At 51.5% G+C, this 20,395-nt stretch overlaps 1 protein-coding gene across 1 annotated transcript in view; it reads right to left on the bottom strand.

The window, feature by feature from the left end:
- Positions 1-20,395, bottom strand: part of LOC119094369 (hemicentin-1) — an 83,188-nt gene that overhangs the window by 20,405 nt on the left and 42,388 nt on the right. Inside the window, exons 2-9 of the mRNA XM_037217433.1 lie at positions 12,653-12,839; positions 10,234-10,388; positions 8,242-8,409; positions 5,794-5,955; positions 5,214-5,380; positions 4,470-4,620; positions 2,980-3,091; positions 860-1,041 (exon numbers count right to left, since the gene is read on the bottom strand). Of these exons, the coding sequence (XP_037073328.1) occupies positions 860-1,041; positions 2,980-3,091; positions 4,470-4,620; positions 5,214-5,380; positions 5,794-5,955; positions 8,242-8,409; positions 10,234-10,388; positions 12,653-12,839 (1,284 nt within the window). The remainder of the gene's footprint in view (positions 1-859; positions 1,042-2,979; positions 3,092-4,469; positions 4,621-5,213; positions 5,381-5,793; positions 5,956-8,241; positions 8,410-10,233; positions 10,389-12,652; positions 12,840-20,395) is intronic.

Genomic DNA, 20,395 nt, shown 5'->3' with positions numbered 1-20,395 from the left:
AGTGCTGACCCCTCCCCAGTCGTCTAAAGCTACCGCACAATCGGGCCGATCTATGGTAAACCTCTGCATTATGCAGGGCGGAAAATTAAAAGCAAACGTGCTTGTCGAAAACGAAAACATTAGACTGGTATCAGCAACATTCCCCCGAGGGTCACAAGAGCTACTCCGAGTGTTTTCCCCAGTTTATGCTCAGGCCTTGAACAAAAAACAGCCCCTATGTCCCAACAACGCATCGTGATTTTTCGTGATAGCAAGTTCTGACCATCAAGAACCGTTCGCAGTGCGTACGAAGCTGGTGCGGCTCTCGCACAGTAAAGGGACTCGTGCATGCTCACGTGACAGGAAAACACAGCGCCCATCCCATCACATTCGGGCGCATTGATCCCGCCTGGCGCATCGATCAGGTACTCACACTGGACGAGCACCACGGCCTCCTTGTCGGCCATGCCTCCTATCTCGCTGGCCATCGCCACCAGGTACTCACGCTGGACGTGCACCACGGCCTCGTTGTCGGCCATGCCTCCTCCTATCTCGCTGGCCACCACCGCCAGGTACTCACACTGGACGTGTACCACGGCCTCGTTGCCGGCCATGCCTCCTCCTATCTCGTTGGCCATCGCCGCCAGGTACTCACACTGGACGTGTACCACGGCCTCGTTGTCGGCCATGCCTCCTCCTATCTCGCTGGCCACCGCCGCCAGGTACTCACACTGGACGTGCACCACGGCCTCGTTGTCGGCCATGCCTCCTCCTATCTCGCTGGCCACCACCCCCAGGTACTCACACTGGACGTGCACCACTGCCTCGTTGTCGGCCATGCCTCCTCCGACTTCGTTGGCCACCGCCCCCAGGTACTCACACTGGACGTGCACCACGGCCTCGTTGTCGGCCATGCCGCCACCGATCTCGTTGGCCACCTCGCAGCGGTAGCGGCCGGCGTCCCGCCTGGAGGCGTTCTTGATGAAGAGCGACGGCTGCTCCAGGGTGCCTCCCTCGTACTTGTCCTCGTCAGTCAAGTCCAGCTGCCGGCCACTCTTGTACCTGGCGACGTGCGGGGAAGGGGTCGGTGGGATTCTGGGGATTGCTTAGATCTTTGTTGTCTTTTCAAGCTGAGGTGGGGAAACAGAACACAATATAATAATTATGTTGTGTTATATAATGAATAAGAACACAAATACCGTGTATTGCCAGGGTTTCGTGATGTCCGAAAAGCGACCTGTTGGGCGTGGTGGGAACGCTGAGCTCACGTACAACGTCAGTTACACCAAATATTCATAAACCATAAGCACATACATGAAAAGGATATTCGAAACATTAATCCGTCAAATGCCACAACCAAAGTCAAATGTTTTCCCAGTGCCGTTGAAGACATCAAGATAAGGGTGGTTGATCTTTGGATCTCATGAAAGTTTCTTGCATGTCGCTTAAAACTCTTCAACTGTGGTTCATCGCATTTGTGACTTTATCTTTCACTGATGACTGCCATCCGCACATACCATCACACATCACTTCTTCATGTAAGATGTCAACGTCAACAACGTCACACTAGAATGTCAGCAAGGGTTACAAGCAGAATGCCAAAGCGAGCTGGGACGGTTTTAACTCGAAATAATGTGCATGGAAACGAATTGCTACTTACCAGATTCATGGACACGTTTCGTGATTCAGTGCTTACATGTCACTCCATAGTGGTAAACACGAAGTCAAACTCGACCATTGTACAGTCTGATGAGGTCACTCGACGCTGACAGGACAAAGAGCTTAACTTATGATATATATATATATATATATATATATATATATATATATATATATACAAAACATATAACTAGTAACTGGCTGGAGAGGGCAAAGAGCAACAACAGGAAAATACAGCCTCTCCGCCGTCTGAATTTCGGCTATCAATACACAGCTTCATGCTCAGGACATATTGCTCTCTCCTAAGTCACGTGAGAGCGTGATTTGGGTCATTCGTGAGGTTTTACCACGGCGTAAGCTAGCGCCAACGCCTTGGGGTCCAAGGCGGCCGTCAGCCGAGACCCCATCCCATCACCCATCCTGTCTGGCAGTCAGCCGAGACTACCACCCGTCCCGTCAGGCCGTCAGCCGAGACCACCACCCGTCCCGTCAGGCCGTCAGCCGAGACCACCACTCATCCCGTCTGGCCGCCAGCCGAGACCACCACCCACCCCGCCTGCCCGTCGGCCGGCGGCCGTCGTCCGCCGTCGGCCCGGCGGCGTCTGTTCCGCTCGGCGGCGATGGACACCAGGCGGGCCGTTCTGACACAGCCGCGGAGGCTGCCGTCCGGCCGGGATGACTCCGGCAGGCGGGTGTCCAACCACCACTCAGCAGCGGAACGACGGCACCGAGAGAGGTCGGCCAACAGCAGAACACCGGCGCAGGAGGATAACGTTGACGTATTGGTCTCGTAAATACCACAGAAGTTCAAATATCCTCAGGTCGGCTGGGAAAAGGGGCCCGCTCACAGGGGCTAATTCCGTATTGATCTCCGTTGCACCAACTGTCCGTCAGATGTAACCGATCCAGCTCGCTTCACCCGACGAAGGAAGATGCGGCACACCACGTGGTTTTACCGGTGCGAGCAAACCAGCCGAAAAACCACGTAGGCGCACCAGAACAAAATTTCACAGAGTCACGCGTGCTTACAACCGCACAGAGCAGTTTCATGCCCAGCTGCCGAATCCCTCCCTCAAGTTGATCCCACAGCTTCTGCCACACCTAATATTTAGGCACAACATGGCTGACGTAAGCATGATATGACATGCCTCATGCCTGATGGCGCGCGTCCCGTAGCATTTCCGCACTCTATCTCGCGCATTTGACACGCACAAGGGATCCAGAGCCGGTTTTTCCCCATTCCTTTCAAGAAATATCTGCTTCTGCGGACCGCACTGGCCGTTCGGCAGCATGGTATCATGTGACATGGACCGCCGCACGACAGCGCCGGCGACAACGTACCACGTGACGGCAGTCAGGTTGGCCGGGTTGGCGTCGTGGCCGCAGAAGAGCAGGACGTCAGCTGACTCGTTAGCGGCCATGTTGTCGGGCGTCACAGTCACCGAGGGTGCGTCTGCGGGCCACATTCAAATGTAAATCCCCGCCGGAGTTGGCCGCCAACGAGACCGGCACGTGGAGGGCACGAGAACAAAGCGCTCAGCCTCGTAGCGGGGAGTAATGAAGAGGCGTGTTTGCCGCCGGGCATCAATTAGGCAGTGTGCCCGTCCCTTCATGCGGCGAAATTGTCCTGTTTTTCTTCCACTGGTTTAAAACCATAACCTGATGTGAAAGCTTTTATAAGGGTTGTGCATTTACAAACGATTTATTAAAATGAAAGCGATCCCGCGTGGGACCAGCAGCCCAGTTAACCGGTTTACCTGCATTATTAAAATACTTATTATCAACCGATGAAATACGACTAGTCTAGGAAAAAGCTTGTGTATTGCGCATTGAGTTTGAAGTGCTGTACATTATTTAGATTTTGAGATAAGAAGCTTAGAAGTACGTACGTTGGTCTCAACTTCACAGCGCCGAAACATGTCGGCAAAACAACTTGTTTGTTCGCTGCGAATCACGCTGAATATTTCGCGACGCAATCTATTTTTGACGTCTCAGTATCTGTTGCTGAATGTGAGAATCTCGTTGAAAAAAGAGTGGCAAACAGCGAGGGTTGACGCCCGAATTGAGATGTTCGTTCATGGGGAACGAAGAAAAACCTTTACTGGGTATGTTCCTCATTTGAAGATATTAAAGAAAGCATCGTCGAGATGAAATAAGCTCACTTACAGCTTTGAATAGTCTCCCCGAAATACTCTGCACATCTTCCCGGGCGCGGGAAGATGTGCTGACTAGGTAGCCGAAGATGGAGATGTACCGGTGGCTGAGGAACTAGAGGGGCTTAGGTCTAAAGAAGGGCAGGGCTGTGAACTGTAACGAATGACCTTCAAGACGGCTATTTCAGTTCAAAACCCCACACGAATGTGGGACAATCGCTTTAACATGAACCGCAATGCTATGCCCTCAACGCGCTATGAATTCTGCAGTCCCATCTCGCTCAGCGCCTGCGGTACCATTGCTCCATGCTGAGACTCATTTGAGCGATGCAATAAAATCAGAGCAGCCAACTCCACTTAGCTGACACTGCATGCTTAACATTGTCGAACATGAGGAGTCCATTCGAAATGATTATTCAACTATTGTCGTAGTGGTGTGATTGTTTAGGCGTAATTGTTCACACGTGCACCACACGCAATGCGACAATGGCGACGAGAACAATCAGAAACAATATGTTGTCCGTATTAACAACTCGCTTCAAACATTCTGCAAACATAATGGAACGCGTTTCTCGAAAGTGACTGAACTGCGTATGCTTCGTTTACTTGAGGCCTTGCCCATCATCCACCAGAAGTAAGACTGCAGCGCACTGTCACACTTCGCTCTACTGTACTGACACAGCACTTGGACGGTGACGGTGGCGCGGAGCGGCGACTCGGCCTTGCTCTCGATGACCGCGTTGGAGGCGACGCAGGCGACCGGCCGTCGGTGCGCTGACCTCACCGCTCTGAAGGTCAGCGTGCTGACCGTGTCGGCGGTACCGTCCGCCTGCAGCACGGGGCAGGTCAGCAGCCGGCTGACAGCCAGCTTTAGAGAGATCCTGTTTACTCCGTGCTGCTTGGTGCCGTGCCGCGATACGTGTGCGAAGCAGACAGGTGCTCGAGCATCATTTAAATGCGCTGATGGGAGCTCTCGATGTCCAGGCAAAGTTCACAAAACGGGGAGTGAATTCTGCTGTGCTTATCAACAAACGAGTGGAGTTAAGCCGGTACCATAATGCTATTCAGGCGCGTATTTTTCATAAATGATGCAAAAAGTTCCAGCGCAAACTGAATGATAAAAAATATTTCACTTCCTATCTCCAAGCACATTTCACTCTATACAGGTTCCCAGTGATGATACATGATTGCAGCCTTATAAGCCTAATGCCTCATACATAGCCCTCACAGATTTTGGGTAGCATCACAACCTAAAAAGAAAATACACATCCGGAACCGAGACAAGTGACAGCATAGGCTTACACGACAAACATGTTATAACCGCCTGAGAGAGTCGCACAGAGCTCCTTGAAATGTCTCGCAGTTTACATCTCGTCATCTGACAGTCAGGTGTCAATACAGTGATTTCCGGTCAGCCCCTACCTTGGTGTGCACAGAGCTATTGGACTGTGTCGCCACCTCCTGGCCTCCCGCTAACCAGGTGATGTTGGCGGCAGGTCTGGCGCCGCTGACCTTGCAGGTCAAGGTCACCATGGTGCCCTCCCTGACGGCTCCAGACCAGCCGTCGAGCTCGACTGACCGCGGTCGAACTGCGAACAGGGCAGGAGTGCAGCAGTGTTTTGGAAAAATCGGCATGCGCGTTAGTGCTATGGATGCCATCGCCCTCGCATCCACTCATATGCGAATGCAGGCTGCGACGATTGCCATGCATTCATTCGCATTCGCTAAATAATACCGTGCTGCGCTTCTGGGAAAGATATCTGATATCTGAATGATATATGGCATATGAAATACGATATAAAAATGTGATATAAGACATAAGATAAAAAATCTGATATAAAAATGATATATGAAAGATATCTGTGATGACAGCAAGTTCTCCGACGCTTGTGACGTTATCGCCGTTTCGAGTAGCCAAACCGAATAATTATTTAGACCTGCCCGATGCACTGGGGACGGACGAACGCATCACGCTGTTGAGCACACACCTGCCATGCCTTACCATGAAGGTCGATGTAAAGCGTCGAGCGGAGCGCCCGGCGGCTGGCCGGGTTCGTGGCCTGACACTCGAGTCCTGACCCCAGGTCATGTCGGGTCAGCGGCACACGGATGACGTTGGTGCCCAGCCCCGTCCCGTCGGCCGACAGCACGGCTCCGGCAGCCCCTGAGAATAATCGACGGCGTCTCACGAGGCGCTCAGGTGACAAAACCCCGCGGTCTCACGAGGCGCTCAGGTGACAAAACCCCGCGGTCTCACGAGGCGCTCAGGCGATAAAACCCCGCGGTCTCACGAGGCGCTCAGGTGACAAAACCCCGCGATCTCACGAGGCGCTCAGGTGACAACCCCGCCGATCCTCACAGAGGCGCTCATGCGATAAAAACCGCGGTCTCACGAGGCGCTCAGGTGACAAAACCCCGCTATCTCACGAGGCGCTCAGGCGATAAAACCCCGCGGTCTCACGAGGCTCCCAGAGCGATAAAACCCCCGCGGTCCTCACGTGGTGATGGTCAGGTGACAAACCCCGGCGGTCCTCACGTGTGTGGTCAGGGCGATAAACCCCGCGGTCTCACGTGGTGGTCAGGTGACAAAACCCCGCGGTCTCACGTGGTGGTCAGGTGACAAAACCCCGCGGTCTCACGTGGTGGTCAGGTGATAAAACCCCGCGGTCTCACGTGGTGGTCAGGTGATAAAACCCCGCGGTCTCACGTGGTGGTCAGGTGACAAAACCCCGCGGTCTCACGTGGCGGTCAGGCGGCAAACCCCGCGCTCTCACGTGGCGGTCAGGTGGCAAAACTCCGCGGTCTCACGCGGCGGTCAGGCGGCAAAACGCCGCGGTCTCACGTGGCGGTCAGGCGGCAAAACGCCGCGGTCTCACGTGACGGTCAGGCGGCAAAACGCCGCGGTCTCGCGTGGCGGTCAGGCGGCAAAACGCCGCGGTCTCACGTGGCGGTCAGGCGGCAAAACCCCGCGCGACGGGCAGCCGGAAACGCACCACTCACGTCCCAGCTGGCGCGAAATGAACGTAATGAGGTTGGATGGGAAATGAGATGTCTGTTCACGGATGCAGCGGCATGCCATCAGTCGTTTCTGGCGAAGGTGACGACCGCCGTCGCCAAAAATAATCCAATTTCGTCTGAGCACCAACACACATCCTGCCCGTGATGAAGCAGGCTCCTGACGGGCGCCTGGCCTTCTCCAGCGGGGTCACGCCCCCACCGGCTCCGCACCGGAGGCGCGAGCCGAGCAGAGCCGGCAGCGGAGCCTCCCACAGCGGCTGGCGCGGCTAAAGCCGGGCCAAGCCGGCCAGCGTCGCCGCAAGCGCACGTACTGCCCCCGGGGGCCGCTGCCGCTGGGAGGACGCCCGCGCGGGCTCGTCTGCTAACGCGGACTGAGAGCCGCAGCAGGCCGCCGGCGGTGGAGGCGCCGCTTCTTCACCCCAAGGGCATGCCCGATCTCATGCACCGGGCATGCCCGATCTCATGTCCTGGAGTATGACGACGTGGGGTCGTCTGTCTTACTGACAAGGCAATCACAGCAACGTTCGATCAGCTTGAGCTTCAGGAATGACAATGACTGCGGCATGAGGCATGATCGCAAAAAGCTCCCTTTGTCTCAAGAGGTCAACTTTGTACTAGTGTTCCACGTGCGACTCAGTAAACGCTTAAATTATGTAAGCTGAGTGCTCTTGCGCTGAAAAAAATCCATAAGGTATGGTATAGGTATGCACCGTAAGCCCAGCTACCACCCTGATTAAATGCCATCCCAACCATGACACCTTCTCTTTGTGACACTTTCCTCCCCGTCATTGGCCTGCTTTGTCCGCGTTAATGTTGTTTAACTGTTACATTTTTCCGCCATGCCAACAAACTCATCCGAGAACAAATACCTGTATTGAGGTCAACCATGTTAATACCTATGCTATGGTCTCCCATGCTAATACCCATGTTATGGTCTCCCACAGCGATGCCCATATTATCGTCTCTCATGTTAGCAACCACATTATAATATCCCATATTAATACCCATGTTATGGTTTCCCCATGTTAATATCCATCTTAAGGTCTTCCATGTGGTATTGAGACCCACGGTGTGGTCTCAACACCACGCCCAAATAACCTCCCATATTGACGGTCTGTTCCCAACTGACAATCTTTGTCCGCGGTGTCGTTCTCATCTGACGTCCCATTCGGACCAGCATGTCGTTCTCATCTGACGTCCCATTCGGACCAGTGTGTCGTTCTCATCTGACCTCCCATTCGGACCGGTGTGTCGTTCTCATCTGACCTCCCATTCGGACCAGTGTGTCGTTCTAACCACACCTGTCTTCTGTAAACTGTCGCCAATCTTACCCCTCCCCATGTCGCCGGTTATTTAGCCGGTTGTCCTGCCATATTTACACAAGCCTCCAATTTCTGACCTCCATATTGACGATAATGTGTCCATGACTGACCTCCCATGTTGACGGTGTCGTTCCACCAGGTCACGGCGGCGGCCGGCTTGCCCCCTGCCGACTCGCAGCGCAGCACCAGGTCACTGTCCTCCTCGTACGGACCAATCACGGAGCCGGGGCTGACCTCCGTGCCGTCCTCCAGCAGGATACGGATGTTCTCCGGCTTGGCTGAAGAAAACAACAGCACGGGTCAGATCCTTTTCAGGCGCTCGGTGGCAAGCATACATTTTTATGGTCGCCTTGCGTGTGTTACTGCACGCAATGTTATCATTTCGTTTCCTCGTTTGCTCTACACTAATTTCTAGGTCTAGCTATTCTAACCAATGTTTTGGTCTAAGTTTGTAACGTCCGGATGCTTTTATCAGCACTTATTCCGTGTTGTCCACAACACATCGTCACTGTAAGCGCACCGATGACAGCAATCACGACGTTCAGTCATAACATTACGGATCACACAAAACGCCCTTTAAAAGTAAATTACTAGAACAAATTGCAGCTCCGCCTCCCTGTTAATCTGGTATCTCTCTTTCTGTCAGATTGCTCTTCATGCTGCCATGGTTCTGTAAAATTGTCCTTGCCAAGCAGGGCTGATGGGCAGATATAATCAACTTGTGTCACTTTGACATACACATGACGATGCTTAACCCGCTGCACTACGACGTCACGTCAGAAACAAAGGTGGAAACTTTGAGATTTGCTGTGTAGAAGAGCTGTTTTTCAATTGATTTTGTCTTAGTTCAATGACAAAACACGATTAAATCACTTGTTACGCGAGTTCCCTTCAAACACCGCACAGGTCGTCATTTCACTGCAGTCCAATACATGGCAATCCAGGCCATCAAAAAGAGGAAACAATTGACAGCTCGTGCATTTCATGACGATCGAGACCGTAAGGGGCTTCGAAACGACTCACTCAATTATTTATTGTAATATCTAAAATGAATCTGGGATATCAGAGCAGCGAGCAGCCTTATTGCAAATGTTTTACGAGCCCTTCAAGTCTCTTTTAATGTGCATACGCAGAATACGACCTCATCAGTAAATTAGCTTGAGTGATTTGAAGCCGCACTCACCGAATTGGTGAACGAATGCGGGCCAGCCAACTGCCACATACGTATGGCCCTTTCTGGGCCACAGTTTGGTTCAATTGGCGTCGCATGACAGGCTGGGCACGATTCAGTGGACGCTCTGACAGTTGTTGCTGTCTCGTATTTTGTGGGAGGCCATTTCAGTACGCTTTCCGAGCAGTCGCTTCGAAACATCAATGATTGCCCCTCAGATCGGAACGCTGTGGCCCAAAACCAAACAACGGACGCCCGGCCACAATGCACAGCTGCGCTGCCCGGATAGTCCGGCCAGGGCGTGGCGAGTTCGTGCACGAGAAAATCAGCTTCGATCGTGTGGGACGGTCTGCATGATTTGTACGTGATGACCGACGGACAACTCGTCAGGGGAAACAAGCTGACAAAGAGGCGGCCGTGTGCGGCATTTCAAGGCACGCTAAAAGTTTCTGAAAATATTTGCCCGTGGAGTCGACATTGTTTCAGTCGAATGTGAATTCAGGGTTGCCTTGAATCGGAGTCTTTGAAGGAATCCATGCTTCGCGAGGAATCAGATGCCAAGCCATTCCTGGGAGTCATTTTTTAAATTTCTGAGGAGAACGTCGACGCACAAGGGCACGAAAAAAAAACGCACCCTGCGTCGAACAGTGCGGCGTCACGCAAACAACAGTGACTGCAGGACCATTAATGCATCCACACGAACATGAAGAAGGCGTTTCTCTGAAGAATACCAATCGCCAGAACTTACAGAGTCGTCAGACCAATGCATTCGAAACATTAATGCGGGTCCCAACCAAAAGGATCCAAAGATGCGCCTTGCTTCAAAAGAATTCCATTCAAGTTTCGGAGCATTTTATTTTGTTTACTTTTGGAGCAAGATGAAGACCCATCGATAAACAAACCAAAGCAAAATAAAACGGCAAAGGCTTACCGAGTGTGGTGAGGTTGACGAACTGGATGACGGCGCAGTCGTCCCTGACCTCCAGGTAGGTCAGCTCGCACTTGTACAGGCTCTCGTCGTCCGGCCGCAGGTTTCGTATCTCCAGCTCCGTCGTCGACGAACCCTTCGCGTACTCAAAGTAACCCCTGAAAGACGACACATCGACATTGCCGCAGCAGTGGCGTTTGCGGTGGAAGCGAAGCAGATCGTAGCAAAATAGCAGTCTGTTCTGATATACGATGCAACCGGGATAATTGATTGTCATATTGTGTCTGTGTCATGGGATGACGAAATTTCTCAAGCTTCAAAGGAAAAGTTGAGAGCAAGAAGGGACCAAAAGGTTAAAATGACAAGGAGATATCTTAAAGGGCAAACACAGCAGGATGACAAAGACGTAAGCTACAGAGTAAACACAGCAGAATGACAAGGACGTAGATTAAACAGCAAACACAGCATGATGCCAACTGTGTAAAGGCTAATTCACAGTTCCCAAAGCGATTGTTGCTGGAAGCAGTTAGTAGAGGCGCACTGGGCTTACCCATAACATACCATAAGGCAATGCAACATTGACATACAACTGGATGTAGCTGATTTCCTAAAACGTTTTACATTCCAGTACTCACACACTCCCTCATTCAGCACGGTTTTTTTGGCGACACAGAACCAGATAAAATCACGCGTGACATTCATACCACATGACAAGACAATGGACGTTCTTTGTCCACGGTGGGGGGAAGCGCAGACTTGTCACACCCATCTGCCACGGGCCTGGGGAGGCGAGGCAAAGCGCGTTTCGAGTGTCGTCGGAGATCTCGTGACTGGAGCGTCGCCACTGCTGGACGCGCAATCCAATTCTCGGAAGAGCGGTCCGAGCTCATAAACGTTGTAATTGCCCTACTTCCGTCCGCGCCAACCGACTCTAAGACTCTTCAAAGGTTTTTAAAGCGAGGACACTTCCTCAGACACTTCGTCCATTTGGCGCATTAATTTTGTTGTCTGAGAAGAACCTAACGAAACTGAAAGGAAAAAAATTGAACCTGAATTAAAACGCGGCATATGCATTCCATGAGGTAGAAAGTGCTCCAACTTTGACAGCTATGCAGATATTTGTCAGCTTTAAAGCTTACGATCGGGAGCTGTCGTATACTTCACCTTTATGTTACCCTTATTTGTTGATTTACGTAATAGCGGATGCGGATGTGTATACAACTTAAATACGCCATACCAGTACAGACATGTACGACCGTGGCTTTCGTGCGTTCTAGCTGCTCTCTTTGCCGTCATCAACAACTGCAGTGCACGGGTGAAACAGCCGCAGGCACCACACACGTCATCACCCTTGACGACATACGATGCGTCATGCGAAACCTTGCATGCTGTCATGATCTCCATGTGATCCGCAAAACTGACGATCAGGCAATACAGCAAAGGTCGGTCCTGGAAATACAGCCGGTTCTGCCAAGACCGGCTCGCGTCGATTTGCGCCGGAGACCGAGTGCTCGGCCACCTAGCCCCTCCTCCTCTACCCTCCCCCCCCCCCCCCAACACACACCGCGCTATTCCATTTACGTAATCGACGGGCGCGAGCTGGGCGGCAAGAGACACTGACAACGCATCGATTCCGAAACACAGTCGGATCCGGTGCATCCATCACGTTATTTATGGTGCGCGCGGCGACTCTGCGGTCGAGATTTGTCGAGACAAATGGGGCGCTGATAGGACAGGCTATGCGCGACGCCGGCCAAAGCGAGCAGCGCCGGCCCACAGCGGCTGCCAAGTGTGGTTCTCCTCTCAGCGCTTGAAGACAAGAGTTGAAGGGCCACCTGGGAGCGATTTCCCCGGAAATGCGTCCTGAGAGGACGCTGCAACTCTGCTGCAAATGAAAGGCACAAGGTGAAAGATGCGCTTCCATAAACAAGGGCGCCGAAGGGGCATCACAACTATCAACAAGAATGTTGCGGTTAAATATTCGGTGAACGTCACTTGCACTGGGCATACCTTTGAAGAGCGCGGAGTTGCCCCGATCGCGTTATTTTATCCATATCCAGCAAGCCGTTCTGTCATCACCTGACCTGGAACATGTTCTCGCTACAGAACAACGTTTTCTGAGTTGCCCTGATCGCGTTATTTTATCCATATCCAGCAAGCCGTCCTGTCATCACCTGACCTGGAACATGTTCTCGCTACAGAACAACGTTTTCTGGTGCCGAGCTGCCGTTGGGTGTGCTCACCTTTGGAAAGCACACCCTCATCTTCTTCTCCATCTTCATCTTCCCAAGGTCGTGTGCTCCCTACCGAAAGGCTAACAATATCTTCATCCGTTCCGGAAAATGGCCTTTCCATTAGCCAAAGTTATTCAGTTATCACCTGATCTGGAGTGTGCTTCCCTGATCGCGATTTCCGTTCTCACCTGCCCTGGAGCATGTTCTCGCTGGTGTCGACCTTGGCCAGTTCGGAGTAGATGAAGACGCGGGTGTCGCCATCGCCGCGGTACCACTGGATGTTGTGCACGTCGCCGCACTTGGTCTCGTCTATCTCGCAGGGCAGCCGCACCTCGTCCCCCACCAAGCCGGTGATGTCGATCTGCTGCACCCGACCTGCAGAACAGCACACAGGTTCAAATAAGATGGATGGTGTCACCCCGCCACCCAAACACGCTCTCGGGCGGCGGGATCCACTTGCCTCCGAAGTTTTTTGAATATTAGCTTTCAAATGGCGCGGTATAGCCACGCTCAACTCTGGAAAACTGTAGTTAATTGAATGATTCATCTTTCGACACAAAAACTTGGATGTACCTCTTAAGGTCGTTGACCTATAACAGGTCAAAGTCAGGCGATGACAGTAGCGAACGAAAATCCAAGGAAATCTTTCAATGTAATGCAACAACAAAACGTTAGGCGAAGCCATCTTTAAGATGTTTTTTTACAAAAAGACAGTTAAATCTGGGGTCAAACATGAAGGCCAGTTAGATGGCCAAACCAAATTGCTTTTTACTGGAGATCTTGCTTAAAGACGTGGTTTTTGACGGTCATTCAACTCAGTCTTTTTATCACAAAGACAACACACATTTCATTTGAACTTCACGAAGGTCATAGGACGTCACTGACCTAAAATTACCCCGATCAAACTTTTTTTAAAGAACATACCAGTCGATATAATCCATGACTCACTCTTAAAAATAAAACACGGAGAAAAGTTTTATGGGACTTTTGGTCAACGTGACCTTCTGAGGGTCCAAATTATGTTCCTGAACTGAAATGAACTTCTATTTCACTGCGCAGGAACCACGCAAAATTCTGCAATATTAATATAATGACAAATACATTGCACTAAGGGTCATCCATAATACGACTTTTTCGGCATCCACGCCATCAGACGCGAAGGTGAAAACACATGGACATTACCAACGGTGATAAAAACAGCGTAACAAATGCATCTCGACCGGAGCTAAGCGCCTAAGCTGTTCTTAAAGACCAGAGCGTCAACAGTGGAAGACAGGCGAACGTCTGATGGCAGCGAATTCTACATGCGAGCCGCTCGAGGAAGATAATCGGCGTACAACGTCGATGCGCGCTCGCGGGAGCTGTAACACACCCTCAGCTGTGGCCCGAGTGGCACGCAAGGACGCAGAGGCGCGACCGACGACCCACCCGTTCGCGCAACGCCATATCAGGTATTTTAGGCCAACCCAACACAAGCAGTGCCGGTGACACTTAGACGTGAATATTTAGGTTAGGATAATCCGGGCACGGCCGGCAAGTCCCGCAAGTACAAACAGACTCAGATAACGCGATGAAATAATTATCACTAGTACGTGGAACCAGAGCCCGATGCTTGCGAGGAACTACTGGGAACCAGGATAACCAGCTGGAACTAAGAACTAACACTTTGTTTTTCTGAGAAAAATAACTTATGGGAACCAGGAAGCAGGCTCTCGTGTTTGTGAAAGAACCAATGACGACCAAGACTCATTGTCTGATATTTGCGAAAGAACCAGTGGGAACCAGGGCCAGCATCTGATGTTTGACAACGAACAAGTGAATATCAGACACTAACGCCTGATATTCGCAGAAGAGCCTACAAAACCAGGCGGTGCTTACGAAATGACTACTAAGAACCAAAATTGAATTGTCAGTTTTAACGAAGCGCCAGCGGGAGCCTGGAACCAAGATCGTGAGCCAGACACGTGCCTGCCAGCTGATTACTGGTCAGCAAATCCGAACGCTGTTGCTGCCCAGCCGTGCTAGGAGGGCACTCCGTGACATAACCTCTCACTGAGGGACGCGCGGGACGCGCGATCAGACTGATATTATTGACGTTTAGCCGCGGACAGTCAAGCTAATCTTAGCTGCGGAAACTCGCTCGAGCTTATCATGAGTTGTGATCAGAGGCAGACCTGGAATGCCCGATGTTTCCGAAGAATTTAAAAGTTTCCGGTCTACCAATGCAGGTTTTGCAGGAAGACTCATCAAGTCGTGCGTTCGATTCCGAATTTTTTCATCCCCATCACTAAAGCGCCAAACCACTTCGACTAGATCAGTGTAGTTTGGCGACTTTTTCCCGACTGTCAGTTAGACAAATGTGCCAAAATGCATATGTTCTCAAAAAAGATCGGCACGCCACATCGTCCACGATTGGCTCCTGGTTTAATCAGGGGTGGGTGGGGGAGGGGGGGGGGGATATGCCAATACCAGGCCTTTCTAGAAGCATGCATTGGTAGGACACTCCTGCACCTGAAAACCAATGTATGAAGGAAATATGTCTTCAGATGATCAGACAGGAATGTATCATTTATAATCATTTACTGCGTCTATTTAAGACACCGCATTGCCATAAATCGGTGCGTAGTATATGGGACGATAGTACCGATATGCTATGTAGGCATTGGTTTTCTTACGAAAATCGGTGTACGTTTACTCACATAATAGTTGTTAGCCTGTTCTCAGCCATAATCTCGAAGCTTAATGCACAAATACTGCAAAGATAGAGGAAGGAGTTCATGGGTAGATAAAGAGGCATCAAACGAAAACGGCTCAGTTTGAGCCACTGCGAATAGGCTGGCTATTGATAGTTTCTGTGGCATCCCACCGGAGCTCTGATATGGCAGAGGTAGATGATCCAGGCAATCAGTCAACGAAGAGGTACCAAATTCGTAAATGTGGGGAATGGGGGCGGCTACTTGGATTTGTTCGTAGCTCAAGGTCTTAACAAACATGCACGTTCTTCCGCCACGTTCTTAAGTCCCATAACTTCAATCACATGGTGCATTGTCATTTCGGTGCGTAACTTCAAATCGTTTGAAAGGTGTATGGAAAGTTTTATTTGGATCAAACAGTAGACCCTCATTTGTTCCATTCTTACTCTCCCGAGTCGGCCGATGATTCTTCTAGAACTTCTCTTAAAATGAAAACTTGTTCAGACCGCAAACTTCCTTTTGAACTTCCGTTTGAAAAATGATTGTTACAATCTGTTCAGCGGATTATGGGACTTCTGGGGTGTGGCCAGAGGGAAAAATACTCTCGCTCAGGTATCGAAGTAAAATTCACTGCATGACGACAAGTGACGCAGTGTCAACTTTAAGCTCTGTCATAGAAAATGGAATCTAAAGAGGACTTCACATTTCTGGTTTATCTCATTCATCATTACACCTTGCCATATGTTTCTAAAGTACCCGGCTAGGCCAGGTGGTCCAAGGCCAATTACATTTGGAACCACATTTTGAACGATTAATGATCTATGTCATGATCTGGTTTGACATGGTCTAAGTAACACGAGCGCTAAATGACGCAACTTGACGGGTCCGGTCTTGTTTGTTTCGTTGCCTCGCAACGCTTCGTTCTTTAGGTAACAGGCTGGGCTGCATGCATAAAAGGCTCACTCTGCATAACCTGATTCGGCACACCACAAGTCGAACTAACTGAGGTTTGCCTTCAGTGTATGATTCAGTGTCCCGGGACCATGCGAGATGGTTTATCCTGCTGCAAGCATACAATTTATCTTGGTGAGAAGAGGCCCGACTTCACCGATTTTACCTTGTTTTCCTGACTAGTCCATCAGAGGTCACTTGCACTGATGCCCAATGACACCAGCCCAGTGCGGCTTTACATGAAATACCCGATGCCGTCCTCCGCTTTGTTCTAACTTCTTTAGCTTCCGGGATATAAGGAAGGCCCGCGGTGACCTGAGGCTACGTCGTCCAGCAAGGATGAGAAAAACGGGCGGACGGCGAGGGCTAATTAATGCAATTAATGAACGGGCTACATGCTAGTTAAGATAATCAACCGCTGTACGGAAGTCGGCTAATGCTGTGTTATCACGGGTCATCGCACACAATCTTACGGTGAACACAATGTCGATAAACAAACTAAGTGGCAAGCGATAGCGGAAGAACAGAACTACGGATCATTCATTGATGCATGCACATGCATGCCTGAAGCAAAATGTACCTTGATAATGTCTCGCAAACTTCTTGCAATGTCGACCATGATGATAATTTAATGCCCGAAAAGCTACCATTCTTTTAGCTACCCTAGATCGTTTCTGTACCGATGCAACCCACACCTTCTGTTGGACTCGAAACTCGGTCAACAACTGATGCATGGACCAGCTTTTTAAACTATGAAAAAAGCGACTGTTTTCAAATGGTTCCTCACATTGCATTCGACACGACGCGGAAATTAAAAAGTCAACCTGTCGAAGTGCAATTTAAAAACAGATGCGCTAAGACGCAGTGTATGTGTAAAGGTCATAGTAGCAAACCTGAAAAAATCAAGGTGTTTTACACACATGCATATAAAACACTTAGTATATATATATATATATATATATATATATATATATATATATATATATATATATATATATATATATATATATATATATATATATATATATATGCATACATTTAACGATAAGTATAGGCTTGGGAACCTCAGCCAGCAAGCAGCTCATATCTCCTTCCCCGAGTGGGTTTGTGTATACGCAACATATTTCGGTGAAAGTACAGCTCGACAACATATACAACGTGGCGTCACATATATCCCAATCTCGGGTCGGGCACACATGTACCCACTCATTCCACGCAGATCTGGGCGCACACACACCCTTGATTTAACGAGGACATCAAAACAAGTGCAAGCTCAACACATACTGGTGGCAATTATGAGCTTCTTGCGGTGCCGACCGTGGGACCCAGGCCCGCAAATTCAATTAGTATCTTGTGCACACTGCGCATAGGGCAGTAATTGTTTTCCCACCATCAGTCCATCAAAACACTCGTGAGAATGACAAACAATTCTCAGGAATTGTCTGCGACCACCTCAACGCGATGTGAAATGCGAGGGGCCAAATGCATTGGTAAAACACGGATTATACCAACGACATCCCACAATCCATGGTCGTAATGCGTTGGTTCGGTTAACGCGGTATTTTCAGTTGTAACTATTCTCTGTTCTACTCGAGCACTTGTTTATTCCCGTATAACACATAAACGACTGAACTTAAATGCAACGAAAACTTGAAACATTCGTGTACAACTTGCTTGGATGAGAAATTAAGCATGACAAGAGCGCTAATCGCCACATGGTCCTACATTTTTTAAAGATCACGGCGCAGTCTTGACATTCAGTCACTGACAGCTGCTAGTCCCAGCAGCTTTGCCACATCAGGATCATCCCCATTTGTGAGTACTTTCACAGCATTCTCTGATGGCTTGCCTATTAGGTGCGCCTTTTGTAGGCAGTCCAGACATGCGACGTCACATTGTATAGTCTTAGGAATCCGGTTGGCGACACCACCATTCATTACAACTGCCGATGGCGATTCACCCCAACATGAAAACGGAAAAAGCCTGTAACATGAGCGTCCAGTTGACTGCGCTCCCAAATCTGGGGACAAGAGGGGATTAGTGCGCCTCAAGGTTTTGGGGAGAAGCAGCGTCGTCTCTGATGGGGCGCCCCAGACGGAGAGGTGGGGAGAGCAGCGAGCTCTCTCAGACGACAGGAGGAAACCATGACGCATAACGGGCCGGTGTCACGGGAGCCGGTGCCACGGGAGCCAGTGTCACGGGAGCCGGTGTCACAGCAGACGGTGTCACGGGAGCCGGTGTCACAGCAGCAGGGTGTCACGGGAGCCGGTGTCACAGCAGCCGGTGTCACGGCAGCCGGTGTCACGGCAACTGGCGTCACGGCAACCGGCATCACGGCAGCCATGTCACGACAGACGGTGTCACGGCAGCCGGCATCACGACAGCCGATATCAGGACAGACGGTGTCACGGCGGCCGGCGTCATGCCTCAGCAGACAGCAAATGGCGCCTGACGGGACTCCGCTCAACTAGAGGACATCCAGCCGGGATACTGGGAGCAGGCCAAGGTTCAATCGATACTCTACGTATTTATCTAGAGACCCTAGAAGGATGACATGGGCCTGACTTGATCCAAGTGGCTGGAGATTTGTTTATCCAGCCTGAAATCTCTATCTCACAGTGTTTCAGCCGAGCAATTTTCGTTCAAATCACGACTGTCGTCTGGCATCCAAATCACCACTCACCTCGTTCCGGACGGGATTGCCACTGCTTCGAGGCAAACGCCTACGGTCCAGTCTCCGCAGGCCCGAGAGATTTCTCGAACACTGACAGCGGAGAGCGTGTCGATCCCACCCCCGCGCCGCTCTGGGCGTTTCCACCTCTCGGGTCGCCGCCGGTGCGAGCGACTTTGACGCGCGGCTCACTGCTCCCTCCCGGGCGATCCCAGCTCATCGCTGCCACCGGAACTAGGGCTCAACTCAGCCTGCAGACTTTGGCAATTACGACGCACGCCGGACAAGAGGCTAAAGCGTCGCCGTCCTATTGCGCCTCTTCCTACGACCAGTCGGACTAGCGCTTTACCCCCGCTTCCCAACGACATATCTTGTGTCGTGCTGTTCTCTCTCTCTCTCTCTCTCTCTCTCTCTCTCTCTCTCTCTCTCTCTCTCTCTCTCTCTCTCTCTCTCTCTCTCTCTCTCCTCTCTCTCTCTCTCTCTCTCTCTCTCTCTCTCCTAAACTCTCTCTCTCTCCTCATCTCTCCCTCTCTCCTCATCTCTTAGCTCTCTCTCGTTCTCTCTCTATCGCTCTCTTTGATTCTACGTGCGTCTACCCATCTCTCTCTCTCTCTCTCTCCTTTCCTCTCACTCTTTCTCATCATCCATTTCTATCTTCATCCACCATCCTGTCTTCTTTTTTGCTCGCCCCTCTCCCCTTCCTAGCCCTCTTTCCGGTCGCTGCAGCCGGCAGGGCCGAGTCGCAGGGCGGCCCGCCGCCGCCGGCTCGGAATCGAATCACCTGCAGCGCCGAGGCGAGCCCGCCCCGACGCCGCAATCAAACTCCGCCGCGCCGACCAGAGACGCCGCCGGGCATCCGGGCGGCGGCGGTGGCGGCCGGCTGCTCCCGTGACCGACGCCGGTCCGCTCAGCAGCCCGGCTGGTGTCAGGCCCGGCCGGGCCGGGAGCTGCGCGAGGAGGCACAAGGCTGAGCCTCGCCCAGCGCCCCCAGGCGCGCGCCGGGCGCCGCTCGTCGGGCGCACATATGCGGCCGGTGACGCGCGCGATGACCCGCGGCGCCGACGGCCCGGACAGCCCGGCTGGCACCGCCTGATCCCGGCACTGGCCCGATTAGCCTGATCAGCCATCGTTCCAGCCTGTTTGGCCGCTGCGCCCCGCGCCCGGCCCGCCCGGGGACCCCGCCGACGCCGGTCGCCGCCTGCAGACGCCGTCACACGAAGGCGCAAAATCAATGGCGCGGGCGACCGAGAGCTCAGAAACCTGTCCTGGTGACGTCAGAGAAAGAGACAGCGAAGTTAGCGGGACAGACTGTCCGCGAGCAGTTATTCGCCAGAATGATTAAGTTCGCCGCGTTTTTTTTTTTGCGAGCCGGAATTTAACGTGCGACGTTTTCCAATCTGCAGCGGCGATTGCTGCGTTGGGCTAGCCTGTCGCTTTATAGAACGACGCAAACTAAGCAGCCTCCATCAAACCCTCCCCGGTGGATACTTGGGAGCGCCATCTCATCATTACCGTGAAACTGGGTCCATTCATGGAAGGGAAAATGAGACTGGGTCTCTGGACGCCCAACTCGCTTCGTCGGTATGACCTTCAACGGTGCAGACCAATCACATTCT

This window comes from Pollicipes pollicipes, unplaced genomic scaffold, assembly GCF_011947565.3.
Source record: "Pollicipes pollicipes isolate AB1234 unplaced genomic scaffold, Ppol_2.1 Scaffold_4002;HRSCAF=4701_pilon_pilon_pilon, whole genome shotgun sequence".
NCBI lineage: Eukaryota > Metazoa > Arthropoda > Thecostraca > Pollicipedomorpha > Pollicipedidae > Pollicipes > Pollicipes pollicipes.
The sequence above is the reverse complement of the archived record's forward strand: the minus strand, read 5'-3'. Positions and strand labels throughout refer to the sequence as shown.